Source organism: Equus asinus, chromosome 13 (genome assembly GCF_041296235.1).
Source record: "Equus asinus isolate D_3611 breed Donkey chromosome 13, EquAss-T2T_v2, whole genome shotgun sequence".
Classification (NCBI taxonomy): domain Eukaryota; kingdom Metazoa; phylum Chordata; class Mammalia; order Perissodactyla; family Equidae; genus Equus; species Equus asinus.
This window is the reverse complement of record NC_091802.1, coordinates 32,384,529-32,408,032: the sequence shown is the minus strand read 5'-3', so window position 1 is coordinate 32,408,032 and position 23,504 is coordinate 32,384,529. Positions and strand designations below refer to the sequence as shown.

The 23,504-nt window shown below is 36.6% G+C and overlaps 1 protein-coding gene across 12 annotated transcripts in view; it reads left to right on the top strand.

Annotated features, from left to right (window-relative positions):
* Nucleotides 1-23,504, top strand: part of STXBP4 (syntaxin binding protein 4) — a 160,050-nt gene that overhangs the window by 96,275 nt on the left and 40,271 nt on the right. For 7 of the 12 annotated variants that reach the window (XM_070482975.1, XM_044746110.2, XM_070482973.1 and 4 more), the window contains 3 exons: nucleotides 1,697-1,813; nucleotides 2,297-2,346; nucleotides 4,897-5,030. In XM_070482975.1, coding sequence (XP_070339076.1) covers nucleotides 1,697-1,813; nucleotides 2,297-2,346; nucleotides 4,897-5,030 — 301 coding nt within the window. Of the gene's footprint in view, nucleotides 1-1,696; nucleotides 1,814-2,296; nucleotides 2,347-2,570; nucleotides 3,081-4,896; nucleotides 5,031-6,698; nucleotides 6,931-7,375; nucleotides 7,607-23,504 lie in introns of those variants that run through there. The other 5 variants (XM_070482977.1, XM_070482976.1, XM_070482978.1 and 2 more) reach the window with 3 other exon arrangements.

Genomic DNA, 23,504 nt, shown 5'->3' with positions numbered 1-23,504 from the left:
TTTCTTCCTGAAGTACATCTTTTAGAAATTTGTTTAGTGAGGATCTCTTGGTAATAAACTCTCTCATTTTTGTTTGTATGAAACATCTTTATTGAACTCCTGTTCTTGAAATATATTTTTTGCTATATTTAGAATATTAAGTTGGCATTTAATTTCTTTCACTTTTTATTTCATGGTTGTGATATCAGCTGTCAATCTGTCATTTGTTTGCAATTCTGTTGTTTCTTTCGAGATTATTTTAAGATTTATTTTCAATGTTCAGCAGTATAACTGTGATGAGTCATGTATTGACTATTTTTATTTCTGTTGCTTGAGATTCATTTAGCATCCTGATCTGAGGAACATCTTTTGCCATTTCTGGAAAATGCAAAGCAGTTATCCTGAGCTATTTCTTTTTCGTTCTTTCTGGTCTCTCTTGTGTAATTCAGATTGTATGTATGCTAGGTCTTCTGACTATTTTCTCCTTTCCCCCCTCCTCCTTTTGTATTTTCCATTTTTATCTTTCTGCTGTATTATGAGGAGTTTCTTTTCCTCTGTCTTCCAGTTCACCATTCTCTTTTCAACTGTATCTAATTAAATGTTAATCCTGTACATTGAGTTTCTAGTTTAATTATGATTGCATTATTTAAAGTTGATTTTTTTTTATCATCTGGATCAATTTTGATAGTTTCTTGTCCCTCTATTGTGCTTTAAATTTCTTCTTAATTATTAAAACATGTTAAATATCACCACTCTATATCTGCTTACTCCAGTGTTAGCTGTCTTCATAGAGCTGACCCTATGATTTGTTTCCTTCAGCTGACTTTTTATTCTTGGTAGCTTATTTCCTGAAGTCATATTCATTTGACCCATTTTACATGAGAATTCTTTGAGATCTGAGTTTGGAAAATATCCATCCAGAGAAGTTTTGTGTTTGCTTCTACCAGCCTGGGACAATTTAAATTAAATTTTCAGCTTATGAATATACAGGCCACAGAGGTAATATAAATTCTGACCTCAAATCTGTGTGAGTGGGGTGTGTGGTTAGCAATTATTCAGGAGAGACTTTTTTTACCCACTCACCACAGCCAAAATCAAAACTCTGTTTACCTCTGTGAGGTTTCTTTATTCCTAGTTCACCCATTAAAGTTCTCCCATTTGCCATTTGTACCTGATGAAACCCCAAGCTGTCGGCTGCCAGAGATCAACATATACCCTCAAAGCAAATTATGCCACAATGCATTCTTACTCCAGTGGGTTCACTCGGCATCGCTATTGCTTGTCTTCATGGAATTCTTTTGCTATCCATGGAATTCTTTTACTTCTCTGCTAGCTTGGCTTTACATTGGATTATATTACATTAAATATATGTGTATATCTTGAGCATTTTTGGTTGTGCCATGGTGGTCAGGGTTTCTGTCAACATCTGGTAAGCCATCTTGCCAAAAAACACTATAAACTAATTTAAATGTATTTTACTATAACAAGCAATAAAGTCATATGCAGCTTGTCTCATAAAATTTGTAGCATCCCTGTGCAGTTTAACTTTTAAAGATGCAATTAGTCAGGTACCTCCAAGATCAGAAGATGTGTACAGTAAGAGAGAAAATAAATAATATGGTATTGTTGGATATTAGTTAATAAAAGCTGAAAATAGGAGCCACTGGTGTAAAATTGAAGAAATGTGTAAGACACTCCTTTTGATATCTCTGAATAGGAAAGTGTGCAGGAGTTAAGAAAGAGAATCACAGTACTTGACTGCCAATTGCGAAAGTCGGAAATGGCTCGAAAAACTTTTGAGGCATCCACTGAAAAGCTTCTTCATTTTGTAGAGGTAAATCTTCCTGTTACATTACTTTATTCCCATTTTAAAGAAATGTATAGGCAACTGATATATAGATAATATCACAGTGTTTGGTGGCTATAGAAACGTTCTCTGGGCTCAAAACAGCAACGGTGACTTAGAGTCAGATTTAGATAATGGAAAGACCAACTAACATATAGATTGTTAGGAAAATAATTGAGACAAGGTAACATGTTGCCAAAACATACTGTGTTTTAATGAACACTTTCCTAAAATTCTTGATACTTGGTAAACATGGTTTCATATTGACCCTATAAAGAAATGTTTCTATAGCTATTACATTTCTGAGTAGAATTGCATGGTAATGTAATTGCTTTTTTCCCCACATAACAGAAACGCCTTTTTAATCAATTAGAGGGGAGGGGTAGGTTATACATATTAATTAAGCAAGAAAAGACATTTTAAAAAACTATCAACCTTATTTATCTCCTTCATTATCTTGTTTGTCACTAGGCTGTTCAAGAAGTATTTTCTGATAATTCTGCTTCTTTATCAAATTTAAGGTAAGAATATTTAAGTGCTTTCTGCAGAGTATGGCCACTGATTCTATTTTTCATCTGGTAATTGTGACTAAAATATTAAAATCTCTTAAATAGTCTTAGGATGCCACATAACTTTTGGATACCATTCTTTAATGTCTTGTGGAAATAGATACAAGGACACATTGTTTTTTTTTTGTTTGTTTGTTTTTTTAAAGATTTTATTTTTTTCCTTTTTCTCCCCAAAGCCCCCCGGTACATAGTTGTATGTTCTTCGTTGTGGGTCCTTCTAGTTGTGGCATGTGGGACGCTGCCTCAGCGTGGTCTGATGAGCAGTGCCATGTCCGCGCCCAGGATTCGAACCAATGAAACACTGGGCCGCCTGCAGCGGAGCGCGCGAACTTAACCACTCGGCCCTGGGGCCAGCCCCAAGGACACATTGTTTTTGATCCCGTCTCTATCAAAGAAATTCCTGGAGGTGTTTAACCAGTCATTGTAACCTGGTACTCTAAAATAGAGGTAGGAATCACCTATCTTGTCTTTGTCAGAAATTCTGTAAAGATGAGGTCAATGGGAAATTCTTTAAGCATCCTGTATATGAATAAAAATTACTATACTAGTCACAGGTTCATTGCTAAAGGTCAGTCTCAACCCAGCAGATCAGTTGTTATGGCAAACAGAATTTTGCAAAACATGCTCATTTAATGTTTGTTTTATTTTCAAGATTCAGTAAACAAATAAAAGAAATATATTTAGAGAATACGCCTTGATTTTGTTTTTATTCACAGTTTGTTTCTGATTTAAAATTTCTTACTAGGAGCTACAGACATATTAACGAGATTTATTTATTTCAAACTGCAAGCTTATGGTCACTTTGGTAGATGATAAAAGAGATATACAAAAGAAAGATTCCTATTTATACATTTTCAAAGTAGTTTTTTTCCTCATCTTTTAATAGCTGCCACTAGCAATGTATTTTTATTTCTAGCAATGTATGCTAGCAGAAATACAGGAAACCTCTACACTTTACTATGAAAACAGCAATTTAATAAATGAAGATGATTCATTGTATTCTTATTATATTTTAGGTTCCCACATAGCGTTTTTTAATTTAGAAGAATATCTATAGTAGTATACTTTTAAACTCATTTTAATGTAATACTTTATTTCTTCTAATGAAGAACTCTGACGTTGTTATCCATGTTGTTATGATGTAAGATAATTATGTGAATTTTCCATGATGATTATTTTCAGTAAGTATATTAAAATACTCAGCAATCAGACTCCTCTTGTGTGGGTTAGATGTGTCCCCCACCCCCACCCTCCAAGGTCTCATTGTGACCTTGAATAATAATTCAAAAGGTTTGGTATTAAAAATGAAGGTTAAAAATGACTGTTTAAAACCCAGAGCCTGCCCTTGCCTTAAACTGGTTTATGGAAAAGGGAAACTTTAAAAAGCAAAAATGAGCAGTTTTTCACCACCTATTGGAAAGTTAAACACAAGTAAAATTTGGTTTAGTCTTTTGCATATAGTATATCTTCTATAATAGATATTGGCCTTGGTCATTCAACGTAGATTAAAGGCTCTGTATTTGAGTTTGAGAATTGATGCTTTAGTTTCTCCTTGTGAGTTAAGAAGATGGTTCTAAGTAATGATGGTATTGTCATCAGTTTAAAATTATTTCTTTTCGGGGCCGGCTCCGTGGCCGAGTGGTTAAGTTCGCACACTCCTCTGCGGCAGCCCAGGGTTTGGATCCTGGGCGTGGACATGGCACCGCTTGTCAGGCCACGTTGAGGTGGCGTCCCACATCCCATAACTAGAAGGACCTGCAACTAAGATATACAACTGTGTACGGGGGTGGGGGGTGCAGGTTGGGGAGACAAAGCAGGAAAAAAAAAGATTGGCAACAGTTGTTAGCCCAGGTGCCAATCTTAAAAATAAATAAATAAGTAAAATAAAATAAAATTATTTCTTTTCAAGTAAAAGTTTTAGCGTGATGGTTTTTTGCAGTAAAACCCTGCATTTTTAATTATGTCAGAATGCATTCACTTCAGGTGACATTTGCATTTTTAAAAAGTGATGTAAATGCTCTAGGCTGTTTTACACTTAAGGACAACAAATGGAAGCGCTTAAGAGATCATTTCAAAGGCAAATGTACATATTGAATTTATATTTCATATCACTAGAAGGAATTGTAAATGTCTGTTTAATAAATTTATGTTTAAATGCTTAAGTTGAATTTTTACAAAACTAAAAGGCTACATTATGTTAGCACAATACAGGCACTCACAGAATAAGCCCAACAAATGTAGGAGGTAGGCCATCCTTCTGTTTCTTCTTCCTTGTATGTGAAATCAACCTAATTTTTAAAATATGCCTATTTATTATATAATAAAGAATGGAAAACAGAAATATTGTTTTGTGTGAATTACTTCATTTATGGCTATAAGATTACAATATTCTGAAATAGAAATATGTTGATACAAATTTATAACTAATAGGAATTCAGATTTAGCAAAGATAGATGTTTTTTATTGTGTAGTAAGTTCCACTTTATTTTATTGCTCTCATAGTGAAAGAAGAGCTCTGTTAGCTTCTCAGACTTCCCTCACACCCTTGGGAAGGAATGGACGGAACATCCCAGCCATGCTGGCACTTGAATCTAAGGAACTTATTAAATCTGTTCGTGCCCTACTTGACATGGATTGTAAGTTTTCTGCATTTTTTCACTTTTTTAAAAAAATAATTCATTTAGCGGAAGAAGATTTCAAGTTTGACAATTTTATTTTGTTAAATGTTTAGTTTACCTACAGGAAAATTGATAGCTAAGGATAGAAATGTTAATATAAAGGGAGAATATTTGCTTTATTTAATGTGCTCAAAATGGCTTCCAACAGAAGATAGCTGGTTAAGACATATCTTTACTTCTACCTCCATCCAAAGTCTCTTTGAAATGGAAGAATAAATATAAAAATAAATCCACAACAGCACTGGAAACCTGGAAGGGTGGAGTCAACATTGAGGAATTTTTGAATAATATATAACAGTTGGAATAAGATTGAAGGTACAGCCCAGCTGAGCAAAGACCCCAAAACACAATAAAGGTGAAAGACAAGACTGCTGAAACAGTGAGTTAAGTAGAACCGTGGAAAAATCCCCAGGATCACAAGCAGGGAAAACTAGGAACAGACTCTCGGGCAGTTAGCAGGATAATTAATTAAAGGGCTGAGGAATAGCTGAACCAGTTCCCTACTCGTCAGAGCTACTGGCTCAGGCCTTTACTCCTAAGCTAGGGCCAGAAGAGTACCTCTCTTAAGGAACAGAATGATCTGTCACTGGACACCCCTAGAGTCAGCACTGGGCTAGAGAGAGAAGCAGAGGAATGCTCTGAGTAACTTCTAACATCCCAATAGACAGGGAGATCCTTGGGGAAAACTTAAATGGTTGGACATTTCCGTCCTTCTCTCCTGCTATCTTCCAGATGCTTTTGCCTCTTCGTGGATTTGGACTCCCTTTTTATTTATTTTTCTGTCTTCCCTTGATGTCAGTCTGTCTGCTGGCTGTCTTTGTGCTGGCCTTTAGCGTTCCACTATCCCTCTAGTTTGCCACTCTTAATCTTCCCTATGCTGGGGACCAGATATCAAATATATATAAATATAATATAGATAAAATTCTATGTTAACTAAGTATCAGAATAATAAGTTTTGAGTAAAGTCCCAGGCAATAAATGGCTTCGCTTTCTAGAAGGGCATAGTCAAAGACCCTCTGGGGTAATTTTGACTGAGAACTATATTATAGAGGATTGGAAACCATGCCTCCAATAGTATCTGCTCAATTTCTGCAGTGTGTATTTTTTTTTAAATTTTGTATAACCTATTACATTTTTAAAAATCAAATTATATTTCAAAAGCCCTGTAAGAACTCTTTATGTAAGGGAATTCTATGGGTCTTAGGAGAGATGAAAATAATCACTCCTCATGTATTATGTGTAAGCTCAGAATTTTATATATCACATTTTTGAAGTTAGGGTGGGTGCAGTGGAGGGAAACACCTGCACAGACATAGCCCGGTGGACATAGCCATCGTTAATTTTAATTACCATACTAACATTAACCTTTATATTTGTCAAACATGATTATTCAAAGAAAATATTTGAAATTCAGCAGAACTTCTTTGGAAGAAAAGTGAAAAATTCCATCTGCACTTTTTATCAGTTGCAAGATTATACCTACTCTGCTGTTTAAAACTAGCAAACAGTTTCTATGTTGTCTTTTTATTTGGAAATATAATTGCTAACGTTGGCATATCTTCCCAGTACTTTTATAATTTTATATGACATATCTTTTTTTTTTTTTTTTCCTTTTTCTCCCCAAAGCCCCCCGGTACATAGTTGTGTATTCTTCGTTGTGGGTTCTTCTAGTTGTGGCATGTGGGACGCTGCCTCAGCGTGGTTTGATGAGCAGTGCCATGTCTGCGCCCAGGATTCGAACTAACGAAACACTGGGCCGCCTGCAGCGGAGCGCGCGAACTTAACCACTCGGCCACGGGGCCAGCCCCATGACATATCTTTTTAAGTTTGATAATTCAGATAAACTCAGCTCATTTTTCTTCCTCTTTAAAAAGGCAGTAGCTGTTCCTGTATGTAATGAAAAGCAGAAAATGACTACCGTGAGGTAGATAATTCAGCTGCATCCTCCACCTCATTTCCTTTGCCATGGCTCTCTGGTTGTTTCAAGTTACAGTTTGAAATTTTTACTTGGGTAATTGCCTCCACTTTCTTCTTACTGTAAGTACACTCTAGGATGTTATATTGTGGGATTTCCTCGGAAATGAGAAGAAGATTTCTGGGGTCTTATAGTTTAAAGCTAGCCTCTGAGGAGTATCTAGAAGACAATTCTGAACCTTTTTTTAGCTCATGGACTCCATTGAAATCTCCCTTTTCCCAGAAATGTGCAATTATAGACATTTTGCATCCATTTTTCAGAGTGTTTATGAACCCCAACTTAAGAACCCCTGATGTAGAGTCATAGGGAACATGAATGCTTTTTGCAGCATTGCAGACACGGCCATCCAGCCCTCATCAGAACACATCTAGCAGTGGAGAAGTGTGTGAATCACAGAGGCAGCCTGGAGGAGCAGTTTGAATCCATGGAGAAGGGCTTCTCAGAATCTCCGATGTTGCCTAAAGGTGCCCCAAAGAGCATCCCGATTAGTCATCCAGCTTCAGTGGGCAAATTACTTAACCTCTGGACCTGTTTCCTCATATGAAAAGTGGAGATTATCATATGTGAAGTGGCAGGATTGGAGGATTCAATGAGATACATGTAAAGTACCTAACAGAGCACCTGGTAGTGCAAGATGTTCCATAAAGGGAGGTTACTGCTGCTACTGCTGCTGCTGGTGCTACGTTGTTATTATTCTTTACAGTAATTAATTTAAATTTATGTTCTCTCAATGGTAAGTATTAAATAATTATTGTCTAAAGCTTCTTTGAACTTAGATACCTTTGAAAATATGATAGATGAGAGCTTTTCTTAATATATAATATTTAATGTTATTATTGATTTTGAGTTAGAATGAAATCATGACAGGAAACTGTGGCTAAAAGTATGAATCAGCATCTTATCTTTCAGTTGTTTATTGCAAACTGCGAGGAAACTTCAGTCTGTTGTGTCACATTACTTCCAGTGAAACAGTATGTAGACAGAATCGACTTTTCAATCAGTATTGGAACCCCTGGAGGTGCTTATATTGATCTCCATCAATATTTACATGGTCAATATTGTAATGATTTGGTGTAATCTTTATTTGAAATAACTACTTGTTTTCAACCGTAGTCTTTGTTTGACCCTAGATTGACAAAATAATTCTGTGACGAAAGCAGGAAGAGACAGTTCTATTTAAGAAAAATGCATACTAAAACAGTAGCTGGCCAGATATCCCATACGAGGTCTTTAATTAAAAAGAGAACTTACTGACTTCCTGGTAAATTGGCAGCATAAACACAGGCATCTACTTTCCTTCAAGATTTTCATGGAAATGATAAATGAATATAAAAATAGGGTAAAAACCTTCAAAGGTACTAGCAGTTACAGGCAAATCCCCAGAACTTTTTGATATAGGGCAGATAGGACACATAGAAGGAAGGAAAGCACCAAGAGCCAACTTGTTACACCCTCCGCTAAACAACAATAGCAGTTGTGGGACTAACTGGAGGGAACCCTGGCAGGAGGGCACCTTTAATGCACTCTAATTGGAAGGGGTAGTGAATAAAGTTGAAGACTGGCTAGGAGAGGAGATGGACTCTTTTTAATGTTTTATCTTGGTGAGTCTATGGCATTTATTGAAATCCTCAGGGTTTACACAGGTTCTATGTCAAGCAGAGGGCCAAGTGGGGCTTCATCCGTTAGGCTGCATAGACATACTTGAGATCTAATATGCAAAGGGGCATACAGGAAACTTTAAATGTAAAGGGAACCTGGCACAGTGGCTTCTGCACCAAATGCCACATGCCTCTACACAGCCACCTCTGGTCTTGGCTCGCTTCTCACTCTGCGCATACTCTACATCATCCTCATACTTGTAACACAAATGCACGTTGGCCAGCCCCCAGCCTGAGCTTTGAGAGGGTAGTCCACGACACCTGGGTTGAATGTCAGGGCAACTAGGGGCTCCACACATGCTTTCAATAGTCAAAATCCAACTCTGAGGAGAGAGTGCTCTACATGCAAGCTTTTGTAAAGAGAAATATATATTATATATATATGTGTGTGTGTGTGTCTGTGTGTACACACACACATTACATTCAAGGTCTTATAAACAAATATATACATAAACATGCAAATATATGATTATGAAGAAGTCCACAGTATTAAAACAAGAAAATATAGCCGTCAAGATTCAGAATAGACTTTGGGATCAAGATGGTAGAATGATTTCATGCCCAAACCTCCCCATTCTGTTCCTGCTCTTAGAAATGACATTTAAAGTTGTGTGTGTGTGTTCAAAAGATAAAAACCAAGAAAGGAACGTCTTCCTGCACCAAAAACAGGATAAAACTATAATGATAAGTGGAGTCTTACACTTCAGAGCTTCATGGGATTGAGATGGGCAGCTGGAATAAAGGTTTCTGTACCCACGAGGGCCCATATGAGTCCTGAGCCAAGGAAGCAAGGAGCAGGGATCTTCCTGGAGAGAATACACTTTCTTGAGTCACCCATATATTAGGAATTAGAAAAAAATCCCTCAAATTTAGGAGCCATCTGGGCCTGCCGCTAATTAAAGTTGAAGGTAAATATTCTCATCCACTACAGGTGGGAATATAACTTGGCACAACATTCTTGGGAATCAATTTTGCAGTATATAGCAAGAGCTTTTAAAATATCTATTTGAAAAGTTTTTTTGAAAGTTAAAAAAACTGTTTAATGGTCATATATTTTAAGCCAGTAATCCCACCTGTTGGTATTTTTGTAAAGAAAATACTGAGAGAGATGTGCATATCAATGTATATGTAAGTATTTTCATCACAGGATTTCTTAGGATAGCAGAAATATGAATGTTCAACTGTTACAAATTGGTTGAATAATTACGTGACTTTTACTCAGTCAATTGAAAATCAGGGTGAACTTTTCCTCTACCAAGTTGTGACTATCTGATTGCATATATTCGTGTTTTCGAGTCTCCTGCTCAATTCACAAGTTCCTGTCTGAAACTGGCAATATTTTAACTTTTGAAATTAGGATGTCAGGAATAGCTGTTTTTTGCGTTTACATTCTGAAGCTAATTAGAAGTTCTTTAGGCAGTTGGGAAGGGTTTTCTGAGAAAAAGGGGAAATGCAGCACTGCGACATTTGAAGGCCTTCATAATTTTTCTCTTAGATCCCAAACTCGGACTGGATAGCATCTTCTCATTGTATTTATTCTAGGTCTCAGACTCTCTTCATTGTTTTCCTTATGTCTCCCAGGGCGTATTTTTATTAACTAAAATGAATTTATCAAAGGAAAAGCCATATGTCTTTGGTGAAGGTCAGCTATACTATTTACAATGGGCATTATGGTATTTGCTTCCTCGTAAGGTAATCGTTCTATTTCTGTGTTTCTTCCCCTGGAACTGGGGAAGCTGTTCCAAGTATAAGGGGATAACTTATGTGATTCTGATGCCATTTGAGACACAATTCCACCTGTCTTTGTGAGGTGGACCTGTTCTCTAGTGACTTGATTCTTCAAAGCCAGATAATAACCACTGTAAATATTTGTGGTGTCTTACCATTCAAGGAAAGTGGTAAACTCACATATTCTCTTGTATTGTTGCAAATTGAAAGTAGGTCACTGCTTAATGTTCCATTAAGAAAATATATCAAATTTAATCTTGAGTGATTTCTAGAAAAGAAGCTGTGCTTGGGTTATTTAATTTTCTTTTAAATAGGCAAATTATTATTAGCTTCAAGAAAAATAAGTAATTTCTTTCCTGGTACAGTTTTATTTCCAAAAAAAAAGTGAAAGGAAAAATATGTCACTTAAGAAAAGGTAATCCTTTCGCTTTATTCGTTCTTTCATGAACTGTTTATTGAGTATCTGCAGTGGGCAGACTCTGACCTAGGCACTGTTATAACAGCGTAAACAAAGCCCTATTATCAAGCTGCTTAAGTAAATTGTAAGGGCAGAGATGGACAGACAAGTTAGCAAATAAGTAAATAACAATTGCAAACAGTGCAAACTAGGCATATAATAAAACCAGATGATGTATAAGGGGATGCGAGTAAGCGGCAATGCTGCTCCTCTTTGAAGAGGTGACATTTGAGCCAAGATTTAGCCAGGAGAAAATCTTTGGGAAGAGCTTTTCAGGCCAAGTACAAAAGCCCTGTGGTGGGAACAATCTTGTCATAAATTTGAAGGACAGAAAAAAGCCTGGGTATCTGATACATGTGAGCAAACAGGAGAGTAGCATGAGAGAAGGGTAGAGACGTCGAAAGGACCCAGATCATATAGGGCTTTGAACACCGTACTAAGGAGTTTGGATTTTGAGTGTCATTAGAGCCATTGATGGTTTTAAGCAGGAGGAGTTAACACCATCTGATCAACATTTTAAAAGATTATTCAGGCAGTTGTTTGAAACTGGACTGTAAGAGAAGCAAGAGGGAAGAGAGCAGAAGACTAGTTGGCTATTACAGTGATTGACATGGGAGCTGCTTGTAGCTTGGGCCAGGTTTGGAGTAGCAAGGAACAAATATTCAATTTTAAAAAAAGAGATTAGCAATTCATCAGTATGTATAATAACTTTTTGGAATACCTGAAATTCGGTATTAATGTTTAAACTTGATATTGTGTGCATATTGGGTCAATGAGTAACTGAAAGTCCAGAAGCACAAAGCGATTATCTGTTGTCATCTTGGATCTTAGGCTACCTCATGTGTCTCTGTGGCTCTTTCTGCACATTAATTAACTGCTGGGTATTTGCCTTTTTCATTAAAAAAATTCCTGAGAATTAAAGTACTGAAATTATTTAATAATACCAAATCTACAGGAACCATCTACTATTCCCTATTAGTACATAGGAAGCAAACATAATACACTTGGTCAGTCATGAAAGTCAGGAGGCCACCGTGTTTCCAGTATTTAGTGGACACAAACAAACATCTAGTGTGACTGAATCCCACATCTACCCCATGGTATGCGTTTTCATAGAAGAGCATTTCCAGGAAGATATTTCAGATATATGCCTTAATCACATACACTGCCAATAGCCGTAAGGTATGAAGGCATGGCTAGACAAGCAAGACTTGATTTCTCCCACAAGGCAGGAATATAGTTGTCGAGGGAATTGCAGGATGCACAATATCTAAGATTTAATCAAGTAAAAGCCTATGTACCTCAGTAGTAACATGGTGAACACCCTATAACATAAAATGATTTCCCACACAAAGGCAGAAAAAATACAAGGACTGCTTCAAAACTTACAGAAAGCATTGACAAGAAAGCAGAGTAAATTATCTGTCTTCCAAAAAATGAAACTCCGATTCCTTTCATAGTTAGAGCTAACTATAATAATAGAATGTCTAAAGTGTAGTTCATGTTTCAATCCTATAACTGGACAAGCAAAATGTAAATGATGCCGGAAAGAAATATTTTCCCTCACGGCCTGAAGATGTCCTCATCCAAACCAAATGCATTTTTTTGGGTTCATGGAATAGGTGTTCCCTGGAGTTCATATGAGGACAAAGTCTTAACAACTCACCTCAGAAAAGACAGCAGCAGTAGCAGCGGTGCGCAGTAACAGCTTTCAAATTATTTAATAGGATAAAATAGTGCAATTTACGTCCAGAAGTTCCTGCCTTCAACAACAGAATATTAATATTATGATTACAGATAATCTCTTTAAAAATAATAATGCCATTGATATAGAAGGTTTTAATTTATATCAGTTTTACAGTTTAAAAGTACTATTTTACATCATGTCCTCACACCAATGCTGTGAGATAGGCATTATTTCTAATTTAAAAGATAGGAATTGATCAAGGCTCAGAGAATTTAAATGGTTTATTTAAGTCATATGCTTGGAAAGGACAGTGCCAGAACCCTAATTCGGGTCTTCTGATATTGAGTCCCAGGAGTCTCAGAGGGGTATAGTTAAGTCGTTGTGTCACAACCGAATTGGCAGGTTTTTTCCTCTTTGGAGCATATTAAATGGTGGAGTGTCTTATACTCAGTGGTATCTTAGATTTGATATATGATGACCTTTTGGAGTTTTGGCTTCCTGTCTCTAAAGTGGGGATACAATCTTCATAGTTTGTTTCAAGGTTTAAGTGAATTAGTGTGAAAGTACTTCATATAAGATTATGTTTTAGAGTTCATTTATTATTTTAATTAGAATCATTGCGAAACCTTACCTCATCTTAACTAATTTTCATGCCTTACAAACATTCAGAATCAAGCAACAGATTGCATTGGTTCAAACAGCTTTGATAGCTTTCAGGCAGGTATAGAAGGATACCTAACTCACTGATATGTTGGTTTTCTTAGGAGGTCAGATTGGGAGAGTATCTGTTTTTTAATTGAAAACCTCTGTATTGTTTGGGGGTTTTTTTTGGAGTGAACATTTGTTGCTTCTCAAATTTAAAGTGTCTTTTAAAAGTAAAAGAATTTGTAAGCATCTTAGAAACCTCACAGTAAGGAATAAAAGCTGTCTTTGAAATCATTTACAAAATAGTACCTAGAGGCCTGCCCCGTGGCTGAGTGGTTAAGTTCACAGGCTCCACTTCCTCAGCCCAGGGTTTCACCCATTCCGATCCTGGGCATGGACGTGGCACTGCTCATCCAGCCATGCTGAGGCAGCGTCTCACATGGCAAAACCAGAAGGACGTACAACTAGAATACACAGCTATGTAGTGGGGGGCTTTGGGGAGAAGAAGAAGAAAAACAAAAAGAAGATTGGCAACAGCTGTTAGCTCAGGCACCAATCTTAAAAAAAAAAATTGTGCATAAAGAAGGAATAATAAACGTGCCTAGGTAAAGACCTTAAAACTGAGGATGTGGAACCAAGAACTGAATCTTTAATATTTTTCAAAAATTTGTGACCTTATGAACTTATCCAACCAACATTATCAATTAGATTAAAAATGATGTAGGCCCCAAACTACACAATGCTGTTAGTGTTTTTCAATTCTTTTATAATAACCCCCATCAGCTAATGAAAGTTAAAGTCAGAGTAGATAGAAAGAGCATTAGGGGTGAGAAAACCTGCTTCTTAGACAAGATCTTTAAACCTAAGGTAAATTCCTCAACCTCACTTTTGCTCCATTTATAAAATGGAAAGAATGAGTGTTATAGCTCATTACGTTACAGGATAAAATGAAGTAACGATTGCAAAATTGCCTATAGTTTTTACATAAAAATTAGTTGTTTGTACCCTGAATATCTTTCTCAAAAATATAGATATTTTACTTGTAGAGAGGCAGAATAGTATAGTGAAAAGACCATATGCTACAGGGTTCAAATTCCAGCTCTACCACATAATAGATTTGTGCTTTGGGGGTTCTGTAAGCTCTCTGAGTCTCATTTTCTTTATTTATGAAAATGGAGATAACACCCACTCATAGGGTTGTTGTAAAGATTAAAGGTAGTGTATCTGAAGTGGCCAGCTGATTAAAGATAATGTTTATAAAGTGGCTCATATCTGATAGACACTCAATATATATCATCATTATCATCATCGTTAATAATCCTCATCGTTCATTTTCATTATGTAAAAGGATTATTTTGTCCTTGCAACCTAGTCTGATATGATAAACTATTCTCTTCCCCATCTCTTTTTTTTTTTTTTTTGGAGAGCTGGAAACCTTGGGAGGCAGTGAAAGATTTCTATTAATGTAGATTTATATAATCTATCATTATTAAATTACTCCACTGAGAACATGTAAGAAGCCATGTGCTAAAACCCTGAAAACAATTACAAAGTAACATTTCACTCTTTAAAGTAGCAGTTAAAATTTGGATAGGAAATTCAGCGTCAACTCAAATTTATTTCGTGGTTATAAAGTTTAAAGTAATAAAGAAATTTATGTCTAACTGGCATCTATTTAACAAATACATTTAATATATATAAATGTTTCATATATATGTTTTAATATCATTTACTTAGGAGTGAACCTAAAAAATAATGAGGCACCATTTTATTCACCAGAGGGCCGTAGCAGTGACTCTCAATCTACCGTGTGAGTAAATATGTGAGGAAAGCAGCACACTCGTAAACTGTTGATCGATGTTCCTCAATTCAGCTCTTTTGGCGAGTCTGTCTTTGTCTCTAGGAATCTAAAATGTACATTTTCTTTGACCCTTCAGTTTCACTTCTAGGAATCTATTATACAAAAATAAATACCCATTCATATGCCTGAATCTAATAAACAGAAATACCCATTTGTATGTACAAATAGATGTCAAATAGTCAATTCTTTCCACCAATATTTGTTGAGTACCTATATATCAGACACTAAGAAGAGAGACTAGCTCTGATAGTGTTGAGGATGTCCCTGTAGTAGAAAGTGAGCAGCTGAAGCTCTGTCATGAGGTAGTGAGACTTGAGGAAGAACAGAATTAACTCTTCTTTCTCATACATATAGACCCTAGGTGGGGTAGCACGCACCATAAGCTGCAACTTTCTGAAAAAAAATATTTCCATGAATGGCCACATCTTTTCTGAAAGCAACAGATCTGATAGAAGGGGAGTAAGACTACAGGCAGTTTCCTGTGCAGAAAGCCGTGAATGGGAGTGAGGGTGATGCACCATCAACAGCATTAAAGATAAAGAAAGAAAGAAAGAAAAGTAAATCTCCAAGAGCGGACCTCAAATGGCCCAGGCAGAAAAAGAATATGAATGTTGCTTTCTGAAAGTAGGTCATTAACTAGTGTGTGCCAAGCTGTTATAATAGTGAAGCATTTCACCTATTGTAACATCTGCTGGAATTGTAGTTCTACCGAAAGAATCTAAAGAGGATGTGATTGTTTAATTATGTACACATCTGGACATATACCACAGATTCCATGAAAGCAGCTTTGTCTTTTTTTATATTGTTTTGTTTTATTTTAGAGTTGGGTAAAATGGGTTTGTTCTCATGTCTAGAGACCACGGATAGGAATGTGGCTTGTGGGGTAAGAAATCCCAAAAGATGAACTCTACTATGTACAATTACTTACAGTCTCAGTAGGAAAGACAAGGTAGAGATATACAAATAAGTCAGGGGAAGCTTCACAGAGCTCCTTGATGAGCTTAGACCCTCAAACACTATACAAAAGCTGGACAAAGAAACAGCCTAGAACTAACGAGAACTCTTAAGAATAGTGGCAGGAATATTAAAGCCAGGATTAACTTAAGTTTTTAAAAAGATTAAAGATGAGAAGAGCTATATTTGAAGCATTAATGAAGAGAAAGAAGATTTGGTATATTAAATTAATATACAGGGGTAAAGTCTTAAGTAATGTGGTGGACAGACTCTTTGGGGGATCTCCGTGATCCCTGCTTCCTGGTGTCCATTCCTTTGCGTGATCCCCTCCCCTCAAGTATGTGCAGGACCTGTGATTTACTTGTAGCTGATAGAACACAGCATAGGTGACAGGATGTATATGACAACATTGCATAAGATTTTAGTACCAATTTTGCTGGAGTCTCTCACTGCTTCTGGGCTTCAAAGAGGTGAGCTGCTATGTTGGGAGACCCACTTGGCAAGAAGCTGAGGGCAGCCTCGGGCCAACAGTCAGGGAAACTGAAGCCGTCAGTCTGATAACCACAAGGTATTGAATTCTGTTGGCAATAGCAAACCTTCCCCAGTCAAGTCTCAGATGAGACCACAGCCTCGGATGAGACTCACATGAGTCCTAAGCAGAGAACTCAGCTAAGCTTTGCCCAGATTGTTGACCCATAGAAATTGTGAGATAATAAAACAAGTATGTGTTATGTTAAGCTGCCAAGTGTGTGGTACTATGTTACACAGCAATAGAAAATTAATATCATGAACTACTGCCATTTGCCTCTCTCTTCTCAGTTAAGAAAATAACCTTCACAGTGGCAAGGCTAGAATTTTCCCTGGAATAAAGAATTCCCTTCTATTGGAGAAAAAGACACAAGTTACATTTCGTAGAACTTTGAATCAACATTCATGCTCCCCATGCGAGGACTTGTTTCTGTCTCCCCATTTCTTTGACTTTTTTATCCATTCAAAGAAAGTTTGAGGGAAATAGAAGGATATTCCTCTACAAGTTTAATTAAGACACCAGCCTCCAGAAGCTGATAGTTGCTGTTATGTTACAAATGCTGTCGTGAATCTTCCTAGAGAAGCAGCTGTCCCTCCTCACCATGTGATATTGTCTCATTCAGCTTAACATTCCCAGTACCTATCATACTGTTTGACACTTAGTTGATGCTCAATGACTGTTTGATGAATGAATTTCTTAAGTTACCTCACCCATAGACCCAATAAGAAAGAAGGAAAGTCACCCTTCCTTACTGTGGTACTTTTCCTTCTTAGACTTTTGGGAATGAAAAGGCAAGCATGATATTTATTTGTGTACAGGGAAGCAAATGAATGAACCCTGAGAATACAGAGATGAGTGAATTGCTTTTTGTAAATAAAAAGAACCTTAAAAGCCTAATGTGAATACTGATTATTTCATGATTTTCTTTTTTTTCCCCTCAATCTACAGAGTTGTCTTTAGTTTTATATGAGACATAGTCAGTGTTGGTAGATGCCAAAAGCTTTGTTGTCTGATTCCAAATGATGCTGACATAATAGACTCATTTATTCTGTCTCCTTTCTCTATCTTCACATCACATAAAAGGAAAACTTTTTCTAACCGGATAATAATTGAAATGCCTTTATCTTTTATTCATTTTATTTTCAGCTTCCGTCTTTGTAGACCCCTGATGGAAGCATAATTTTAGCATTATTCATTCCCGTTTGGTATACTGAATAACTGGTATATTGTACTTCATTACTAGCAATTTGTGAATTCTTTATAAATACTTTCATTAATTCATTCCTAATTACCTTGTTGGACATTACTGAGGACAAAATACCCAAAATATTTGGTTTCATTTATGTAACATTTCAGTAGAAAATGGGCAAAAATATATGCTCCATTGCTGTTACTGTCCACTTCAGAAACATGGCATTGTTTTAATCTCAACTAAGGAAGTGAAAGTATTTCAACTCATAATATCATTATTTATGAATTAGGAAGTTACATACCTGTTAAATTGAAACCTTCATTTTAAAAATTGGCTCAGCGGCCATGTGTTTTGCCTAAGAATGTGGTTAATTTTTAAAAATTTAACAGGTGTTATATTACTTCTTTCTTATAGTATACTCTAGTGGTCTTTAATACATAGATCAGACCACATCACTCCTCAAGTCAAAGCTCTTCAGTCACTTCCCATCACACTTAGAATAAGATCCAGACTCCTTGCTGTGGCTTACCAGGTCCTTCGTTTCTGGCCCTAACTAGCTGTCTCATCTCATTGTCTATCCCTGCTCTTCCCCGGCTTACACTACACCAGCCACATTGGTCTTTTTGTAGTTCTTCAAACATACCAAGCTCCTTCCACCCCTGTGCCTTTGCACTTGCTGTTCCACCTCACTAGAGTGGTCTTCCTTCAGATCTTCACAAGACTCACTCACTTCATACAGGTCTGTGTTCTAATGCCATCTTTTGAAAGTGTCTTTTCCTGGCCACACTCTCTAACATAGTAGCCCCCATCATCACTACCCATCACTCACTATCCCTCTATTCCTGTTTGTTTTTCTAATAGCACTGATTGCCACCTGAAATTGTGTCTGCCCACTAGAATATAAACTCCAGGAAGGCAGGGGCCTCACTTGTCGTGTTCACCACTGTAGCCCCCGAATCTACTACAGCAGTTATTCAATATGTGTTAACTGGATAACTAAATGAATTAGATCACAGAGGTAGATTTTGTAGGACTAAACAAGAATTGAAGAGGGAAACAAGAAGAGAAGTGAAAACGACAGTGAATTTTCAAGCCTGGATTATTAGAGGGTAGTAGAACCATGGAAAGTAACAAGTAACTCAGAAGGGAAAACCATTTGGGGAGAGAAGAAAGACAAGTTTTGTATTAGACATTAGAAATGCTGATAGACATCTAGAGGGGGATTGGGAGAGAGGTCAGGATTGGAGATGTTGTTTAGGGGATTATTCTGGTGCTTCTGATAGTCGAAGCCCTAATATTACAGAGAAAGACTATGCCAGGAGAAGAAGGAAAAGTCCTTGAGGAACAGGTCCGAGGAGGAAGAGAGGCCAGATGGGGAGCAGTCAGGATGATAGGAGTAGAAATGAAGAGTAGATCATGGGGAGGTAAAAAAAAACAAGGAGAAGAGAATTTAAAGGAAGGTGTGGTAAGCAGTGCTAAATGCTGATAACAAGAGACAAGATGTGAGAAATGGATTGGTTGTGGTTGTAAGCATTTGTGACCTTTAAGAAAAGCTTCAGTAAATTGGTGAGGACAGAAAGACATTTTACACTGACACTGTCTTGAATGTCAGTTTAATCTTTCTTCTGTGATTCGTAAGGCATTTCAATATCTCTTAGGACCTCTGGGTCGTTTTATAAATATCAGTTATGTAACTCTGTAGTTTAAAAGGTAGAGGATTAAGGAAAAAAGGTATAGGAAATTGAACTGAATCTCTACTGATCCTACAACATGTGTTAGAAATTCCTTAATTTGAACAAATTCCTCCCTATAGCCAAGTTTCTGTGACTTTCTCCTGAGGGATGCAGTGTGCTCTGATAGCTGCCAACAAAGTGTCATTTAAGTGTGTGCAGAATTTGTCTAAATTGAGAAGTGCTAAGAGGGAAAATGTTGGTTAGGACAGCAATATTTTTATTATATTGTCTGCTGACATAAAAATATGTTGAGCTTTGTTTTTGTTAGTTTGAAAAAGATCTGAAAAGAATGAATAAGCAGAAAAAATTGCTCATAATCCACGACCAAGCAGCAATCACTGTTTACATTTTAGCCTGATTACTTTCAGCTTTTTTTAAACTTCTAACACTTTTGTGTTATTTTTACATAATGGGAGAAGGAGTGTAGTGGCTAACAGCATGGGCTCGAGAACCAGATTGCCTGGGTTCAAATCCCACCTCTGCCTCTTACGAGCAACATGATCTTTTTTTTCCCCACTTATTTTATTGAGGTTATAATGGCTTTATATTGTATAATTTCAAGTATGTATTATTATTTGTCAGTTTCCATATAGACTGCACTGTGCTCACCACCAATAGTCCATCAACACCAAGTTTTATCCATCACCATATATTTGTGCCCCTTAACCCCTAAGCCCACCCCCAACCCCCTTCCCATCTGGTAACCACTAACTGTTCTCTTTGTCCATGTATTTGTCTATCTTCCACATATGAGTGAAATCATACAGTGTTTGTCTTTCTCTGTCTGACTTATTTCACTTAACATAATACCCTCAAGGTCCATCCATATTGTTGCAGATGGGATGATTTTGCCTTTTTATGGCTGAGTAGTATTCCATTGTGTGTCCATCTTCTTTACCCATTCCTCAGTTGATGGGTACTTGGGTTGCTTCCGTGTCTTGACTATTGTGAATAATGCTGTGATGAACACAGGGGTGCATAAGTCTCTTTGTATTGTTGATTTCAAGTTCTTTGGATAAATACCCAGTAGTGGGATAGCTGGATCATATGGTATTTCTATTTTTAATATTTTGAGAAATCTCCATGCTGTTTTCCATAGTGGCTGCACCAGTTTCCATTCCCACCAGCAGTGTATAAGGGTTCCCTTTTCTCCACATCCTTTCCAACATTTGTTATTTTTTGTCTTGTTAATAATAGCCAATCTGACAGGTGTAAAGTGATATCTCATTGTAGTTTTGATTTGCTTTTCCCTAATAATTGGTGATGTTGAATATCTTTTCATGTGCCTGTTGGCCATCTGTATATCTTCTTTGGAAAAATGTTCATATCCTCTGCCCATTTTTTGATCAGGTTGTTTGTTTTTGTTGCTGTTGAGTTGGTGAGCAGCATGATCTTGATGAGTTTCATAACCTCTCCGTGCCTCAGTCTCTTCAGCTGTAAAATGTAGGAACAACTAATTCTTTCGTAAGCCTATTTGTTTAATATCTGGTATGCAAAACAGAGTTGATTTCACATTCTTTCCACCTTTCCAATCTTACTTGTTCTATTTTCCCCTCCTTTGGCACTCATTTGGAAAACTGCTCATCCCTTTTGTCATTTTATCTATCCTTCTCTTGATATTCTGTACTTTAGTCATTTGTCTTGATATGGAAATGTTGTTTACAAATAAAATCTAGATTAAGAGCCACCTCTACTCCTGGAGACTGAGCTAAAATGAGAAACTGAGGAACCCAGTTGAGGATTATATTTGTCTGTAACAGCCTTAAAGTTGCATTGTGCTGTGCCCTCACATTAAAGTCAAATATGGCCTGGATCTGTTCTGAAATAAAAAAAGGATAATAAACTAATTAAAGCATTTGATTGTCTGTGTCAGAGTTATTATCCTAAAAAGCCATTAACCATACAATGATAGTCAAATGACTGGATGGGCTGTTAACAGTAAAATGTCCCTTAGGACACCACATCACAACTGTGTGTGCTATGTGCAGACTATTGTGACAGAAATGTTTCTAAGACGAGGCCAAATGTGAACTATTTAAGTAATAGAAAACCCAAGGGAAAACGGTTTCTTCTTTTGTTTACTTCAGGAAAAGATTAGAATTTAAGTATCTTTGAAGAAAGAGGAGATTAAGAAAAATGGCCTGGTTTTCCTCTTGATTAAAATAATTGGTCAAATAGCATTAAGGCAAAACATGGCCATAAAAGATGCAACACCTCTCTCCTGGCTTCATGATTGAAAACAAAACTAAGCACTGAGTTCTCCCCATCAAACTCAATGGGTCCTATGTGTGTGACAATCATAGTTATATTTCCCAGAGCCAACCTTGATTTCGAGTGCTTTGGCATCCTTTCAATTACTCCCCTGATTTGGGGCTCAGAAAAAAAATAGTTGAAGTATCTATAATATTCTTTCTTTGTGAGCAAAGTTTTGTTAACTTTAGCCTTTGTTGAAAACATCTTTGCTCTGTCCTGGGAGTGTAATGTAGGTTGTAATCCCAGGGTGCATCTGTCTTTATTGCTAAGGTACTGACAAGTACCTTGCTATGCTTTGAGTTGGAGAGTTTTTACAAACAGCAAAATGCTATTGTTTTAGTGCTTGAGAAGATGGTGAATTGACATTAACTTAAGGAAACAGACTGCTGTAGGTTTTTCTAAGTATCTTGCAGTAAATCAACCTTCAAAGACTTCTTTAGGAAACACATTGGCTCCTTTTAAAAATATAAATGCAGTACATTAAACATAGTTCTTAAATCATCTAGCTCTTTTTTCTAATGTGAAGATAAGAAAAATATATCATATGTCATATGACTTCGTAGACATTTGAACAACAAAAAGCTTGGATGTTCTTCATCTAACAGAGCTATCAATTTCATAGTTCTCTGTGTGTTTTCATTTGTTAGGAGTTGACTGAGCAGAAGGTCACATTTGTGTGGCCTCAGCTCATCATTTTGAAGTTTTCTTTTAAAGAGCGATTAATTATGTACTTCTTCCCAAAGCAAAGAACAAATTTTGTTCATATGTTTTCTGAATTTTTAACTGCAACTTCTTTTCTATTCTACTGGAGAAACCATTGTTTGTTTTTTCTTTAATGAAATCTAATAATACAATTATTTTAATATAAGCTGTTTACTAGAATATTTGAATCTCTAGCCCAATCACGGTTTATAATAGTAATTCCTCAGCAGAGTTCTGCCATTGGTGAATCTGAAGTTCAGAGTTGTAAAGCAATTGCAAAGGGAAGCAGACCTATGTCATAAGAACATTAGTGAGGATGTAGATGCTGTCTTCCAGCACCTAGGATTATTTTTTAAATTTATAATTCAGGAGTCAAAGCTGAACTAAATTGACTAATCAGAAATGATTCATGTGCTAGGTTTAACCGTGGTGGGAAATGACAGAGTAAGACTTCTTCAGTTCTTTTCTGAATTGTTGACAAAGGGTTCAATTTAGTTTAGTTTCTATCACTGTGTTAGTCTTGGTAGTCAAATATAGGAGTAAAGACAGACTCCAGGAAATAATACCTTGATTTTTGTATTTAAACTAAAACATCTGAGCTACTTGCTCGTGTCTCAAGAACTAAAAAGGTTAATGAAACATACACATTTATAAACATATTTTTTTAAATGCTCAAAGGAGATATTGCCATTGCCCAGAGACCTGACAAATACACTGGAAACGTTGCTGTGGAGTATGTTTGCATTTGAGAATATAGCTTAAATATTTTCTTGTCAAAGTGTTTTGCGGTGTTTGTATTATTTCCAAAGACCATTAATGTCTAAATGCAAGCACACAGATATGTGTTGACCATAGTATCACATTCAGAGAACTGTGAAGGCCTGCAGATCTGTTGGAACACACAGGACAGCAAGTGTGCTCTCTTTTTTGTTTAGTTGTCGACTTGCACGTGACAAGCCAGGTCTCCCCATCTTAACTCTGCTGCCTTATGATGTTACAGAAACTTAATTGGTGTTTAAAACAGTTTTGAGATTTCCAGATAAAAGCTTTCACGGAAG